Consider the following 16,743-nt stretch of genomic DNA (forward strand, 5'->3'; position numbering starts at 1 on the left):
ATTGAGAGATAAAAACACGCGCTAATAGAATAATGGAATAGAAAAAGAAAGAGGAAGAAAAAGAGAGAAGAAAAGAAAAGTAGAAAGAAAAAGGAAAAAGATTAAGGTAACAACCAAACAATAATGCGTTAGTGGGTAATTATTTATGCATTCTTACATTCGGTCGTGCAATTTGAAGTTGAAAAATCAAAAGTAAAGCAGCTGAGAGAATAACTTTTGGGTTATTATAAAACATGTTGCCCTTAAAAGATTAGTTAGATATGAATGATCGTCTTGTCTTTATTTTATTTTACTATTCATGACTGATTAGAACCACTTCTAAAGTCGTTTTAAAATATTGGTACATGAAGACTACACCTTCCACCCACTACATAAACTAATCCATTGTGATGCATGATTTTAAGATAAGTAGTTGCGAATATTATTTTGGGTCAGAATTTTTGGGTTAACTTGTACGTGGATTTGGATTAGATTGGATTGAAATATTTTATAAATTTCACTACAGATTAATTTTTTACTTAATCTACAAAAAACTCGACTCATTTGAATTAAATTCATGATGAGCCAACCAACCTACTCACAGATAAAAGGTCATACAATTTTTTTTGTGTTTGAGCTAGATTTGGTTGTATTTTTTAGCCAACATTATTAGATTGACATATACAAACCTAATACTTTTGTGTTTTTTATTTGTATTTGAAATTGAACATTATTTTAGATTATATTGAAGTTTATTTTGATTTTAATCACAATTATAATTTACTTTTTTTAATTGAAGAAAAAAGCTAATTGATATCTTTTTAATTAAGTCAATAAGTCAATCCATTTAATCACCAACCTATGGTAGGTCAGGTCAGATTTAATTTTTTGTGCTCACTAATAAATATGTCGGGTTAGATTGATTCACTAAGTGACTATATCGAACCAGTGACCCATTTTGATGGTTCTTTATGTGTATACATAAAGTAATAATGATGCAACAATTGAACAATGTGTATCTTAAAAGGTAATCCAATCGTATACAAAATATCAAACTATTTAAAAAGAAAATTGATTTGAGTTATTATATTAGTTTAGTTTTTAAAATTTAAATTATTTTAAAATAAAAATATTTGAATTAATTTAGAATCTAACTTATGATTGAAAATATATAATATTTAAAATAAAGTATCTATCATTATTCAAACAATTCAGGGATTTGAATTCGTTCAAACTATTTTGAAGTTTAGTTTAATAATTTAGTTGCACTTAGCATTTTATTCTCTAATTGCAACAATGTTTTCAACCATGTTTCTTCAATGCGATCACAATTTAGAAGCACTTAACTAACTAATAATCAACTTAAATTTTGTGAATTAATCCTTATATAGAGAGAGGCTTACATGATATTGTGAGAGATATAATTGGTACAAAACGTTAGAAAGATTTTAGAAAATAATTTTTCATTGTTTTTAAGATTATAAAGTTTTATAATCCAACAATGATGATGATGATTAATTTTTTTCTTTTAATTAGTTATAACCTTAAACGATATAATTAATTATAAATAGAGATTTAGGATATAAGAAAAAGTAACACATTATAATACTGAATATTGTAATTTGAAAATCTCTTAAACTCATGCTTAGAACATTTTATCACTCATGCTTATTTTCTATAATATTTATTTAAATATTTTAAATTTTTATGGCGTGATCGTATATGGGGATCATTCCAATCCATTCATTTGCGAAAATAGATTGTAAATTAAAGTCACTGTTTTTTTTTTAAAAGATGAATTTTGAGGAGACGGTGAAATTGAATTTGTGTAGATTTAATTGGATGGATATGTATGATTTTTTGAGTAAATTTAGAAGATAAATTGAATAGATTTAAAAATAAATTTTGTGAGAACTCGAGAATGATTTGAGTGATGTGATATTAAATAAAGAGCTATGATAAATAAAATTTACTAAAATATCCTTTATAGTAAAATTATATAAAATAGATTTTAAATTAGTTAAAAATATTATATTTTAAAAACTATTATTTAATAAATTTTAATAAAAATTAATAAAAAATAAATTATGTGAATTTCTAATTTTCAACATATTCTTACCAACTTCATTACTTTGAGTGGCTTTGCACGAGAGTAAACAAACACTATTGTAGCGTTTTTCTCTTCAAGTATAGCTTTTTAAAAAGTTTAACTAAATATAAACATTCCTAAGCCCTCAAATACATTCATGTATGAAATATATAAAATGGTCAGAAAATATTAGATGAAAATTACTCATGATTTAGGTTGCATTCCTAGCATATTCAAATTAATCTCATGAAAAATAAGCAAACGTCCAACAAGACTCAAGCTAATTTAGTTTTCATAAATAGATTAAAAGTTAATACAGTCCATATATTAAAAGTTTTCATAAGCTTCCATATTTTCTGACACAGTTCATCACTTCCTCACCTGTACTCAATATTCATGACTGTTCATCACTTTTAATCTCACACATTACATAATATAATTAAGAAAAATTATTTTTATTATTAAATTTTGACAACTTTTTCTCACAACCTTATGTGTTATATTTTAAATGGTTTTCCATTTTTTCTTTTTTTCATTCTCAATATTCAAAAATCATTTACGAGATGACACCTTATATTGTAAGATAAAGTTGTCAAAGTTTAGTAATCAAAATATCATTCTCTTATAAATAATAATGTATTTCGTCACGGACCAGAACAACACAATTATTTTTTTTTAAAAACACAATCAGACGTAGTAAAATAGGGACACATTCATTTCATCCACATCCAAATTATTGAAACAAAAGTAGGGAAATCCAGTGAGAGACGCCTTATCTCTTGTAGGTCTGCCCATGCTGCATTCTTTTGGAAATCACCACATGTAAACGAAAATAACAACATTAAATTTATCTTTTTCCAAGGATTAACAAGAATTGGGATTTTTTTGAGAGTGTTGCTAGAAATCACCAACTATAATTAATTATTCAGAAATGTACAGATCTATTTTAATAATTTTTCTTTACAAATTACGTTTTTATTACAACTTTCGCTACTATGAAAACAAGGTAAAATTTGAGTTAGATTTAAAATACTGATCAATTTTTACAAAAATTGAAAATTGTTTCATCTACAATTTTCACTAAAAAGGTATAACTTATTTTTATAAAAACAATAATTAAATAATTACAGTAAAGTCTTTTTGCAAGATGTTCTAACTCTTTTAAAAGAAATTGTACATCGTAACCTTTTACATAAGAGATGCTATAACCAAATTCCTGAATGATGGGTTATGTTATAGATGGGTTATGTTATAGATTGAGTCTTTTGAATTACCTCAGAGTCATAAATTCAATGACCATGGTATACATCTCGATGTCATGATGAGATGGTGGTATCTAATGACTTTATATAATAGATGTTACAATAGATTCAAGATAGACTTCGAATGATTATAACATTATCTTAAGAAATAAATTTTAAATTTAATTTAAATTTATAAAATTCATTTACAAAATAAGATTTATACCATTAATATATTATAAATTTATTTTATTTTTAATCGATATTTCCGACAAATTTAAAATTTTTTTTTTATATAAAACAAAATGCAGTGAGATCATCTATATATTATTCCAATATTCAACCCCACATTTATCGTAGTAAAATTTTGAGTTAAAAATATTTTAATTTCTTATATAAATTTGTAGATAACTAATTGCAAATTATTAGTCTTTCATTTTTTTCCTTTCATTTTTGTTTATCTTTTCTTGCAGCTGGACTGTTATAAATATTTCCGATTTTGAATGTTTCCGATTTTGTTGTAGTTTCTGTTTGAATATTCATCTTTTTATTCTTATTAGTTCACCTACTCGTATTGTTTTGGAGTGCAAATCAACACTTTTCTTTCTTCTTGAGAGGAAACTTCGTCGTATCTTTGGTCTTGAAAGCATTGACTTGTTCACAATTTTTATGTTTAAAATACGGTACTATACTATACACTCATAAACTTGCCTCGATCACAGGAAAATGGCCATTTTACAGAAAATAGAAGCTGCAAAATGTTGATTAACAAATTATTTGTGAACCGAATAAAAGCGCGTAAAACTTTTTCGAATCTATTGATTTTAAGAATATTAGAGTTTTATTTGCCAAGGGGACTACTCAGATTAATTCAGTTGGTTGAAAAAAAAATTCTGATATTGCTACCTTTCTAGGGATAAAAAGAATAGTAGACTTTTAATCTTTTAATACCGAATATTTAGCTACTATTACTAGTCTTAAATAATAAAAGAAAATATAGTTTCCTGAGGTTAAACAATTCTTATAAATATTTTCTTTTCTCAGTAATCATTTTTAACAATTTTAGTTAATTTTAACTTCAATTGGTTTATTAATAAGTCAAAAATCGGTTTTTATAAAATTAATATACAGAACTTTAAAAAAATAATTTATATACAAATAAAAAAAATTATAACAGAAAAAGTTAATATCTTTCATTTTTAAAGAAGTTGTAATCACAGTAAATCCAATCTTGAAGTCAATGAACTCACAATACATAAATCACATCACATCATCAAGCTTTTTCAATTATAGTATCTTTTAGTTTTCATTGTTATATAATTTTACATCTATGTATATCTTTAATCTTTTTCTTTCTACAACATTTATCATTTTTTTTTAATCTTTGTTTGCTCGGTGTATATACGTTTAAAACTTCCTTTCTTGAGTTTTTACCGAAAGTAGTGGAACATTTAAGATGTATATTAGTTTTTCCTCGTATGACATCAGAACATGATGTATTTTAAAATGAAGAATCCAAAAGTGTCAAAAGAGAACCCAAAGTGGTCAAATCTGGGGTTGGTAAAAACAATGAGATAGAAACAAAAACCCTTATTCTGGTTAATTCAGTTCAGTGACCTATGTTACACACAATGCTAAACTCAACTAAATTTCAACTACTTTTGTTCAACTGCTCTGTAACTCAAGTACATAGCATTCTGTGACACAGATTCAGAAGACGTGGCCAACATGCATATTCGTTATCACCAATGATGTTCTCAGTTTCTTCTTCATACACATACGAGAGTATACGAGAGTGGCTGTCCAACCTCTTCTACCTTCCACCATCTTTCTGCTTTATAAATTTCAACCTCAAAACAATCTCATTTTTTGTTCACCAATGGAAAACCAAAACCCTCCACTAGAAAACTCTTCTCCCTTCGTTTTCACTCCCACGTCAATGATGCAAAACCCTTTGGAGCCTCAGGGCTTGCATGATGACATAGACTGGGTTAACCTTTTCTCTGGCCAAAACAGTTTCCTTGGGGATGCAAAGGCCACGATGGAATACGCTTCTTCTTCGTCTTCATCGTCGTCGTCTTCGTCATCCTTGTCGTGTGCTTTGATGGCAGAAAATGGTGCTAACATGGATGACAAGAATGATAAAGAGAAAAGGAAAGGAGGGAGAGTGAAGAAGACGACACGACCCAGGTTTGCGTTTCAGACCAGAAGTGCAGATGATATTCTGGATGATGGTTATCGTTGGAGGAAGTATGGACAGAAAGCTGTGAAGAACAACATGCATCCCAGGTTTGTGATAAACCAAATTAGCTTTCTTTCACTTTGCATCATGCATGGCCATGATTATGTAATGGAAAATGTTTTTTTTTTTACATTATTGCTAGTTGACAACCCACTTTTATGATTATTTCGATCATTAAAAATTTTATGTATTTGTAAAAAAAAAACGATTAAAAGGTAAAATAGTAGATGTAAAATAATAATATTATCATGTGATTTACCCTCAAAAGAGGAAAACAAACATTATAACAAGAGAATGGTATTAATTTCTTGGTGAAGTGATAACAGCCTTATATTATATACTGAAAAAATGAAAATTAACATCGTGAATATATTAAGAGTTATCTACGTACCAATAAGCTCCACTTAAACCAGTATGGTAATTTTTTGAAAAAATTACTGAGATAGATAAATTGTAAAAAAATCATAAAATTAGGTAAATTTACTTGAAATAGGAATGATTTCCAATTGAAGAAGCCTTAAATATCTTCAACGTTTTCTTTAATAATAAAAAATCATGTTTAATATACACAAATTTTGTTTCATCTTTTTTGTATTGCGTTTTCTAAACATATTTAATCTCTTTTATTAGAATTGCAATTTATTTTTTTATTGAAATCGTATTTGGTAAGTATAATTTTGTTTTTATTTTTTTGGTAAAATTATACATATTAAATATAATTTATATTTATCAAACATGACATCAATATAAAAATTTATATGAAATAAATATGCGTATCTGAAACAAAACTTTTCGTGTTGTGAGAAATAAAGGTTAAAATTGTATTTATAGAATACGACTTATTCAAGACAAAATTGTGTTTTTGAAATTAGACTAATCCAATGTTATAAATAAATTTTTAACAATTTATCTATTTCGATCATTTCTAGGAAAAACTATACCTGGGCGGTAAATTCTCCGAAGCATATTGAGTTGCATGCATGTGCTGCGACACCGATCTTAGAATAAAATTTAAACTTCAAAATTACAAAAACGGCTCTTAATTAAGGAAAAAAAAATTTCACTACTAAATTTTGACAACTTTCTCTTATAACATCTTTTAAATGGTTCTCTATTCCTCTCTTTTCTCATTCTCAATATTCCAAAACCACTTCAAAAATTACACATCATGTTGTAAGAGAAAGTTGTCAAAATTTAGTAGTCAAAATACCATTTTTCCTTAATAATATCACCCTTAGTTATAGTATATATGTATACTTGGATTTGGAGAAATACGGAGATGAAACAATAGTAAAAATTAAGGTGTACGATAAACATAAATGTAAAAATATTTAGTATGGGAAAATAATTTTACGCATCAAAATAAGGAAAATGATTTCTTAATTACTAAATTTTGACAATTTTCTCTTATAATCTTAGATGTCATTTTCTAAGTAGTTTTTTATTTTTTTCATTTTTCTCATTCTTAATATTCCAAAATCACTTAAGAGATGTCACCTCATATTGTAAAAGAAGGTTGTCAAAATTTAGTAGTCAAAATATTATTATCCTAAAAGTAATCTTAAAAAATTATAATTATGGTCATATGAATAGTACAAACAAAATATAAGGGCGGTTTTTTTCACTTATGATTTTGTAACTTATTAATCTACAATTTATGTAAACTATCATTGGACAATATGAAATTATAAATTATATTTTGATATTAAGTTACCATTTAATTATTGTGCTGAGAGCACTGATATTGTTGGGTTTGATGGTGCATTGGACAATGAAGAAGCTACTACCGGTGCACGCATCATACATGCAATGTAAAGAAACAGGTGCAAAGGTTGTCTAAAGACACAAGCATCGTGGTGACCACTTACGAGGGAATTCACAATCATCCATGCGAAAAGCTCATGGAAACCCTAACACCTCTTCTCAAGCAGATGCAGTTTCTCTCTAGGTTAGGTTCCAATAACAACGCTTCTCCTGCTTCTCTGCTATAGCCACAACATTTACACATATACATGTAATGTAACTCCATCTATAAAAAAATAACTTCATCTATCAAGAACCCAAATTTCATTACCTGTATTTACTATCTTAATTTTATTTCTAATTAATTAATTGTTGTAATTGGGATGTACAATATGTACTGTCCAAGAATGATATATGGATTTATATTGCCAATTATTCGTGGATCTATATTTATTTCCTATAATAACCAAGTTATTACGATGAGATTGTGATGAAACTACAAGAAAATAACTTATGACTAATTTTAATAACAAAAAATAATTAATTATTATAATGAACTAAAACTTTTTGATAGCTAAAATGGTTTTTATTATGTATAATTAATCTCTAAGTAATTAAAATAGTTATTATTCTAAATTCGTTACTAACATTAGCTAAGATTTTGTTTATCAAAAACATTAGTCTTTAAATTGGTTTCCAAATGACTAATTAGATACCAATTTCGTTGTAGTCAAAACCTTGGTACATAATTAATATTAATGACCAATTTAGAAATCATTCATAATAGAAATTATTTTAGTTACCTATTTAGAGATCAATTATAATTTTTTACTCATAATAAAATCTATTTTAGTTAATAATAATTTTTAGTTTATAAATTGGTATTCAAAATTGTCACTATAATACCTAATTATTTGTTGTCATTAAAATTGATCATTACTTAAAAATTTTCTTCTAGTGTTAGTAAAATGTATTCATCTAGTCCAAGATTAGAATGTTACATGCTGGCAAACACTTATTTTTTTAATCTAATTAAAGTGTCTTGCTTTTTAAGTATTTACGAGTAAAATCAATGTGATGCAAAAGTTATTAATTTCATGAACTATATCTCACCCTCACGCTTGATGAATTCAATCCTTTTTACTTAGATTTTAATGAGAATTTCATGCATAGCGTAGTTTGTATTTTTGTTTCCTTTTTATTTTTCAATAATAATAGAGATGAGAATACAATAATAATCGAGGAAGTGCAATGTAAAAATGGTAAAATAAAAAAATTGTGCGTGGTGATATGAGGATTACACAAATGACAATGAAATGAAAAGAACACCAAAGTAAATTACAATAAATAGATTACCAAGGTAAATAAAGAAATGTGTAACATAAATCAATGAGAGCGGTGACTATAATTACAATAACCAATAATGGACTAGCCATTTGTGTTGTTTTGTTTGAGTCAATTCTCATAATATATGTATTGTTCAACAATTTTTTATTCTTGTAAAATATAAAATAAACATATTTATATTTTCTAATCCTTCTTGCAGTTACAAGATTTTGATTTTGATTTTGAAATAAAAACAAATAAAATATGTCCTAAAAATTATCTTTGGCAGTTTTGGAGTTCATACGTTTGAAGGAGTTAGTATCCACTAAATCCCCATAACAATTGTCGTTTTATTCTTCTTATTACTTCGACCATTTTCTTCAATGATCATTTCTCGATCAACGTTCTAACAATGGATAAATAACTTACTTCAATCACCTAATCAAGATAAATAGTCGACTTCTAACGAATTTGATACCCTTTAATGATTTATATATCAGACCTTCTAATGATTCATATGTTCATCTTAAGATGTCATTCACTTGCACAATCATATATTCTTTCTCGCTTCTTTCATAAGGTATGTCTTTAGATCTATTATATAAAACATCTATTAACACTCACATGAAGAATTATCAGTCAATTAAAATTCTGAAAAAAAATAATATAAAAATGTTTATGTCTTACAAATTAAAAATCACATAAATATGAAAAAAAAATAGTAGTAGTGTACATTTGATCTTTTAAATTATTTATATTTTATGATTTAATACATTTTCAAAAATTTTAGATAGTTAAAAATAATTTCATACCATAAATTTTTACATTATGAATTTTAAATTGAAATATAAACTTTACACTCAAAAGTATTATTTAATATGAACAGTAATTATAATATATTTTATACTAAATTGCCATTTATTATTTTATCATAAGTATAAATTATGTTATTTATACCATGTGCATAATTTAAATATTAGTTCGTTATTCATAATTAAAAATACCATGAAATACTCTTCTTATTTCTGGTATTTTCGACACCTTATGATGATCCTTGCCAAAATGGGACACGTGCGACACGTATCATGATTGTTGAGGTGTCTGGTAATGAACACACGTGTCAGTAGCAGATCCTCGTACTGGCATACAAGGACAGGGTTTTCACTCAGCTCTTCTTATATAAATTGGTTATGTATCTGTTACGTTCTTCACAGAGTTCCAGTGTTAAAGAGCATCGTTGAAAAGTAAAAAATGTCGCAGTTGTTGAATAAAGCGAAGAACTTCGTGTCGGAGAAGGTAAACGAGATGGCGAAGCCGGAGGCGAGTGTGAACGACGTGGACTTCAAGCGCGTGAGCAAAGATAGTATGGAGTATTTGGTGAAGGTCGCTGTTCGTAACCCTTATTCAACTCCCATACCCATATGTGAGATCAGCTACTCTTTCAAAAGCGCGTCCAGGTACCCTTTCTCACTGTTACAACACTGAAAGTAATTACTTTCTGCAAAATAGACTAAAAAGTATATATGACAAAAAGAAATTTACTTTCTGCAGAATGGACTAAAAAGATTAAATAAATTATAAACTTCATTAGAAAATAGTCAAAATAAATTGTAAATTTATACAAATCAAAATGAAATGGATAAATAGTTAGTACAATTATGATATCAATTTTGTAAGATAATAATAAAGAACTATAATTTGAATATAATAATTTTAATTTTATTAACTTTTTTTTGAAATTTATGATTATAATAATAAAAATTAATTTTAATAAAATAATTATTTTAATAATAAATTTTTAATTTTAATTTTATTTCAATTTTTAATATCCATTGTAATTTTAATATATCAACTTTAGTTTGAACACTTTTAATCACACAATTATGGATGTATTTGATCTTTCCTAATTGTCACCTTTTCAATATTAGAGGAAAAATTAATTTTATTATTTAATTAACTTTGAAAGATAAATTAAAATTTTTAATTAAATGAAAAAATAATTTTAATATTTAATTATACAAGATAACATAATTTCTTTAATTTCCTCAATAATAGTTTCATAATTTTACAAAGATATCATTCAATAATAATTTCATAGTTTTATGAAGACACCCTTCAAGCATAATTACTTAATTTTACTAAAGTCCAATTATTGTAGAAACTACCTTAATTAACAGATTTTTCTAATAACCATTAATTAGCAGATTTTTTTTAATAAATTAACATAATAACATGTTTAAAGTCCAAATATTTTTCATTTAAATAAAATTAAAAAATTGAAAAAAATTAAAATTTGTATACTGTATTTTTTTATTTTACTAAAAACAAAATATAAATATTATTATTGTACTAAACCTATTATTTATCCAATTAAATTGTCAAAATTCCTAGACCTTAAACCATAAAAGTTCACCCAATTAAAAAAAAAATCAACAATTCTGAATTAATTGAGTAAAACTACGTAAACTAAAGAAGATTTGTAAAAAAAAAAAAAGTTTATTATAACCACAAAATTCCGAATGTATAAATGAGAAAAGAAAACCTGTCGGCTTAACTTTACATATATTAAAATTAAAAAATATGATTTATTAAAAAACTACTTTTAAAATATCTTTAAAACTTAAATATTTTAAAACGATAATACTTTTTTAATAAAAATAATAAAAAATATTCAAAATAATAATTACAAAAAATAGGTATTTAATTAAGAAAATACAAAATTTTGAATATTTAATAAAGAACAACAAAAACACAATTGAAAAATTCAACAGCATTGGATTTACGATTTACGAAGTACAAAGAGTGAAAATAGAAATGCATGTAAGTTGCTTGTAAACAAGGTTTATTTATGTTTCTGTGTTGTGTGGTAAAGGGAGATAGCATCAGGAACAATTCCAGACCCAGGATCTTTGAAGGCAAAGGACACGACCATGGTGGATGTGCCAGTTAAGGTTCCTTACAGCATATTAATGTCCTTAGCAAGGGACATTGGTGCTGACTGGGACATCGATTACCAACTGGATCTTCGTCTCGTTATCGACCTTCCTGTCATTGGCAACTTCACCATTCCTCTCTCTCACAACGGAGAGATCAAGCTTCCAACCCTCTCTACCATGTTTGCCTAAGCCTTCTTCCATCACCATCGTTTCTTTTCCCTTTTATATGTATCTTTCAACCTTTCTGCATCTTCTCATACTATATATGTACATGCTCTTATAATAAAACCACTCTTCATATATATTTGGTTGTGAACTTCATCTTCTTTTATGTTACTAAGTATTAGTTGTATGATTTTTGTATGGGATTACATAAACAAATTTTACCATGAAGTATCTAATAATTATGTTTAAATTATAATGAAAAATTAAATGGGGATGTAGCTCAGATGGTAGAGCGCTCGCTTAGCATGCGAGAGGTACGGGGATCGATACCCCGCATCTCCATTTTTCTTAGATTTTCTATTTCTTCTTCCTTGCTTTGCTACTTTTCTTATTTTGGCATTTTTCTTAGTTTTTCTATTTCTTCTTCCTTGCTTTGCTACTTTTCTTATTTTGGCATTTTTCTTAGTTTTCCTATTTCTTCTTCCTTGCTTTGCTACTTTTCTAATTAAACAGTTAAAACATTACAATCTTATATAATTTACGTATTTTTTTTCAAATTTATGTAATTTTATATAATTCATGTAGTATCATCATACTATGAATAGAATTAAACTTTGATTATTTAAAAAAACAAAAGAGTGATCAAACCTGAACAATAGCAGAAACACAGACACCTTTTATGATTTCCACAGTCAACACACAATAGTTATGATCACGAGATTTGAAAGTAGTTGGTGAATCCAATTTGTGCTTCTCCTTCCCTTCAATTACCTCCACTCTTCACTGCACCATGGCGTCTTTGTTGCGAGCGAGAAACGCCTCTCGAGGCACTATGGCTAGTCTTCTGCGGAGCTTCAGCAACGTTCCCGAGAACACCGTCTATTCGGGTCCCACGGCGCAGACCCCGAACAAGCGAGTCACGCTCAGGCATTTGAGCGAGAAGCACCGATCATCCCAACCTATCACCATGGTCACTGCCTACGATTACCCTGCCGCCGTCCACCTCGACACCGCCGCCGTCGACATCTGTCTCGTTGGCGACTCCGCCGCCATGGTGGTCCACGGCCATGACACCACGCTCCCCATCACGCTCGACGAGATGCTTGTCCACTGCCGCGCCGTGGCACGTGGCGCCAGGACGCCGCTCCTCGTCGGGGATTTGCCTTTCGGGACCTACGAGTCCGATCCCAATCAGGTGCTGTTTGTGCGCATGTGATGTTTGTTTAATTGTTTCAGTCATGGTTGAATGTTTTTGAGCGTTGCAGGCGGTGGATACAGCGGTTAGGATTCTGAAGGAGGGGGGAATGGATGCAATAAAACTTGAAGGAGGGTCTCCTTCAAGAATTGTTGCAGCGAAGGCTATTGTTGAGGCTGGAATTGCTGTGATGGGCCATGTGGGTCTTACTCCTCAGGCCATTAGTGTTTTAGGAGGGTTTAGACCTCAAGGAAGAAATGTTAGCAGTGCTGTCAAGGTCTCTCTCTTCGTCTATCTACTTGGGAATTAGTTGATTCTATTGTCGTTCTGAAACTGAAAGGAATGTGTTTGTGTAGGTTGTAGAGACTGCATTGGCTCTGCAAGAAGCAGGGTGTTTTTCTGTTGTTCTGGAATGTGTGCCTCCACCTGTTGCCGCCGCAGCAACGGCAGCCCTTCAAATTCCTACAATTGGAATTGGTGCTGGACCCTTTTGTAGTGGACAGGTCAGTTGGATTGATTTCCCTTCTTTTTTATCGTGTTCTGTTATTGAGATGTTCTTTCTATTTTTCTTTGAGTGAAAGATGCTTAGATTCTCCTAGCAAGACTTGAGATCTTTGCTTTATTTCAAGGCGTTTACTGTTTCGTCATGTTGCTGTGTTGGACTTTAATATGTTTAAATTGGTTTTGAGTATCTTCACCGTCTATAACTACAGATGAGATTAGCGTAATTTGGGTTGTTATCTTCCTTTAATTAAAAATTATTGTCTTCAAACTACACTACTATTCATCAAATATGCAAGTACACTTTTTCAAGTATATAAGAAAAGTATGCAACTACACCTTTTGTTATGGGTAGATTTTTGTTTCTGTTTTGACTATCTTTCTTAAACAAATCAACACGGTTTATTCTTTTTTGTCATTTATGTTTGTCCTCTTCATCTAATATTTAGTTTGTTTAAATATGTATTTTATTATAAAAAATAATTAAACAATTTAAAATAAAAATCTTTTAATTATTTTATTACGACCAAGAAAAATTATGATGTTTATTTATTTATTTTAAAAAATTATACTATTAAAATTTAAATAATTTTCTATTAATATATATTTTAAACAAAATAATAGTCAATAAAAATGATAGAATTTTGATAGGCGGTGATGTGTGATTCATTCTTGTGACATCATTTTGTGTTAATACCTAAGGTTGTCTTTCTTAATCAATTTCAATGGTTAAATTGACTCGGATGATAGCATGATAACTAAGTTTAACTAAAAAAAATTGACTAAAACAATATGGTGTGAATTGAGCTTACCTATAAAAAAAATTGACTAAAACAATATGGTGTTAACTGTGCTTAGCTATGAAAAAAATTGACTGAGATAATATTGTATAAACTGGGTTCATTTGTCTAGAAATGGAGTCATGGGATAATATGGTTTTAACTAAGTTCATCTATCAAAAAATTGACTAAAATTATATATTGTTAACTGAGTTCACCCATTAAAATATTGACTCGGATGGATGATATGATGTTAACTGAGCTCAGGACTTGGAGGGATGGTATGGTGTTTAACTGAGTTCACTTATCAAAAAATTGAACTCACCTGTTGAAAAATTGACTTAGAGAATGATATAGTGTTAATTGAACTCACCTATTAAAAATATCAACTCTTCAACTTGGAAATAGAACAATATTAGGTAATAGATAATTCATAAAGCGAAATAAAAAAAGCAAGGAGCGATACTTACATAAATTGATAACTGAAAGAAAACACGAACAATAGATTTAAATTCTGAATAAGTTTTGCTGATATATACTTGGTGATTAATAAGCCTACTCTGTTAGATTAGCCACACAATATGCACTTTTATGCATATACAAATAATGCAATAGGCGACAAACAATCAAACAACTGAAAATATAGGTACTCATCAACAATTTGTTTGTTAACATTGACCTTGCTTTTAGACTCTATTCTTGCACTCGAGTTTATGTGCCAATAGACTATCATTTTATCAATATGTTTAGCCTTTTAGACTTTAAATTAGGGGCTGTGTGCTAATAGGTTTTCATCAAATCGATATGTTTGGCTTGTTAGACTGGAACTTGAGGGATTGTATATAGTAGGTTATGCCTACCAATCGATCAATCACTGATGAAGGTAGAGGAAAAATTGTATTTTATACCTACAACTAAGGGTATGTGATCTAGTAACAAAAACATAACAATAGAATTAAGGGAATAATGCGGAAGTTAGGAGTGACGGACTCCTAATCATAGAGACCTAATTGTGACCTTAGAGGGGAAATCTCTCTATAAATGAAGAAGACCAACACCTTAGAGACCTCAGAGAAACAAGACACTAATATTAAATGTTTTAGTTTAGCGAGTGTTATAAGTTCTTGGCTAGAAGTTTGATTATCCCTTAGTCATTTTCAGATAATTGAACAGAGCATTGTTTGAGTTTCAATTTTATATTTTTTTTCTTGGGAAGAAAAAAAAGAAACATTTCGTGGTAAAGTGAAAACTGGGTATTTATAATTTTGTTTCATTGTTCACGCAGGTGCTGGTTTACCACGATCTGCTTGGTATGCTACAACACCCCCACCATGCAAAGGTATTTCTAGCATCTTGTAACCTTGTTTTCCTTTCAAAACATTATTGGATTCATTGCTAATTTTGAGATGATGACTTTTTTTAGGTTACTCCAAAATTCTGTAAGCAGTATGCACGTGTAGGAGACGTCATCAATAAAGCCTTACTGGAGTATAAGGAAGATGTTACAAATGGTTCGTTTCCTGATGCTCTCCATAGCCCGTACAAAATAAGTAAGAAAGATGCAGATGTTTTTTCAAGTGAGTTGCAGAGGTTAGGTTTGGACAAGGCAGCATCTGCAGCATCTGAAGCAGTTCAGAAGATGGATACGGCTTAAATGACATAATTAAAATCACTTAAATTACTTTTTTTTTTTCTTTTTATCCTTTTGTTGATCAAGGTCAATGCAAAATGTCTTGATATTTCATAAACGTTATTTTTTGTTGTCCAATATCATATGGAATTTCTACAATGCACCCCTATTTTGAAGCAGTTTAATAGAGCAAACCATGGGAAACTAGATTTTTTTTTTTAATCTATATTGCTTTAGTGGGTTCAACATATGAACATCCACTGCTTGGAATGTGGTAAAAACGGCAGTGTTTCTGGAGTCACGTGTTAAATGTTAGTTTTTCTTTTAATCTCTATACTTACGTTACATTCAGAAACCTTATGCATACACGAATTCATTCTCATGGCACCGTTGAGCTTGCATTGCCATTGAGGGAACCTAAAGTAGTTTCAATCATCTCTATTTGTTCATGTTCCGAACTCAAGGTAGTTGAGCTAATATTTTAATGGGTGTACCAAAATTTGAGTGCTAATGTCCTTTATAATAACACTATTTTGGTTAATTTACAGTGTTGTTCGCTTTGAGAATTTGGTTACGATTTTGCCGTGAAAAGGTGTGTGAGATGAAAGTGAGGTGTATTTAAAGTGTTCTTAATCTCAAAACACTGCATTTTCCATTATTGAAACCTCCATTCCTTTTCCACTGCTATTACACAACAAATTTAAGGAAATAAACTACATCAAAATTCAGTTGTTTATAATAAATTATAGGAACGATAATTGATTTCTCATCAACGCAACCAACTTATTTCAAAATCAAAATAAAATTTAATTTTAAATAAACATTTTACAATCTTATTGTAAATTCTAGGAATGATTTTTTTTTTCTCTTTCCCATACTTCATTTATTTGTTATTATTATAGAGTTTAACAGAGTTG

General features: G+C 28.7%; 3 protein-coding genes and 1 non-coding gene across 4 annotated transcripts; all 4 read left to right on the plus strand.

Annotated features, from left to right (window-relative positions):
• Positions 1-5,091: 5,091 nt before the first annotated feature.
• Positions 5,092-7,727, plus strand: LOC114167397 (probable WRKY transcription factor 24). Its single transcript, XM_028052487.1, has 2 exons — positions 5,092-5,598; positions 7,329-7,727. The coding sequence occupies exons 1-2, from the start codon at positions 5,189-5,191 to the stop codon at positions 7,540-7,542; spliced, it is 624 nt and encodes a 207-aa protein (XP_027908288.1). The 5' UTR covers positions 5,092-5,188; the 3' UTR covers positions 7,543-7,727.
• Positions 7,728-9,818: 2,091 nt separating this feature from the next.
• Positions 9,819-11,872, plus strand: LOC114166634 (desiccation protectant protein Lea14 homolog). The gene is made up of 2 exons (XM_028051387.1): positions 9,819-10,077; positions 11,493-11,872. Exons 1-2 carry the CDS (start codon positions 9,872-9,874, stop codon positions 11,743-11,745), a joined length of 459 nt encoding a protein of 152 aa, XP_027907188.1. The 5' UTR covers positions 9,819-9,871; the 3' UTR covers positions 11,746-11,872.
• A 118-nt stretch (positions 11,873-11,990) lies between these two features.
• Positions 11,991-12,063, plus strand: TRNAA-AGC. The gene has a single exon. It is a non-coding gene; the product is annotated as a tRNA-Ala (tRNA).
• A 237-nt stretch (positions 12,064-12,300) lies between these two features.
• LOC114166123 (3-methyl-2-oxobutanoate hydroxymethyltransferase 1, mitochondrial-like) lies at positions 12,301-16,048 on the plus strand. The gene is made up of 5 exons (XM_028050794.1): positions 12,301-12,916; positions 12,987-13,193; positions 13,273-13,419; positions 15,482-15,535; positions 15,620-16,048. The coding sequence occupies exons 1-5, from the start codon at positions 12,512-12,514 to the stop codon at positions 15,848-15,850; spliced, it is 1,044 nt and encodes a 347-aa protein (XP_027906595.1). The 5' UTR covers positions 12,301-12,511; the 3' UTR covers positions 15,851-16,048.
• The last annotated feature ends 695 nt before the right edge of the window (positions 16,049-16,743 follow it).

Source organism: Vigna unguiculata, chromosome 10, assembly GCF_004118075.2.
Source record: "Vigna unguiculata cultivar IT97K-499-35 chromosome 10, ASM411807v1, whole genome shotgun sequence".
In the NCBI taxonomy this organism is placed as follows: Eukaryota; Viridiplantae; Streptophyta; class Magnoliopsida; order Fabales; family Fabaceae; genus Vigna; species Vigna unguiculata.

What these genes read in the sequence shown, in the direction of transcription:
- LOC114167397 (XM_028052487.1), top strand. Translation starts at nt 5,189, where the DNA reads ATGGAAAACCAAAACCCTCCACTAGAAAACTCTTCTCCCTTCGTTTTC. An exon ending in AAGAACAACATGCATCCCAG is followed by an intron (nt 5,599 to 7,328) that starts GTTTGTGATAAA and finishes TGGACAATGAAG; the next exon opens with AAGCTACTACCGGTGCACGC.
- LOC114166634 (XM_028051387.1), top strand. Translation starts at nt 9,872, where the DNA reads ATGTCGCAGTTGTTGAATAAAGCGAAGAACTTCGTGTCGGAGAAGGTA. An exon ending in TCTTTCAAAAGCGCGTCCAG is followed by an intron (nt 10,078 to 11,492) that starts GTACCCTTTCTC and finishes TGTGTGGTAAAG; the next exon opens with GGAGATAGCATCAGGAACAA.
- LOC114166123 (XM_028050794.1), top strand. Translation starts at nt 12,512, where the DNA reads ATGGCGTCTTTGTTGCGAGCGAGAAACGCCTCTCGAGGCACTATGGCT. An exon ending in ACGAGTCCGATCCCAATCAG is followed by an intron (nt 12,917 to 12,986) that starts GTGCTGTTTGTG and finishes TGAGCGTTGCAG; the next exon opens with GCGGTGGATACAGCGGTTAG. An exon ending in AACACCCCCACCATGCAAAG is followed by an intron (nt 15,536 to 15,619) that starts GTATTTCTAGCA and finishes GACTTTTTTTAG; the next exon opens with GTTACTCCAAAATTCTGTAA.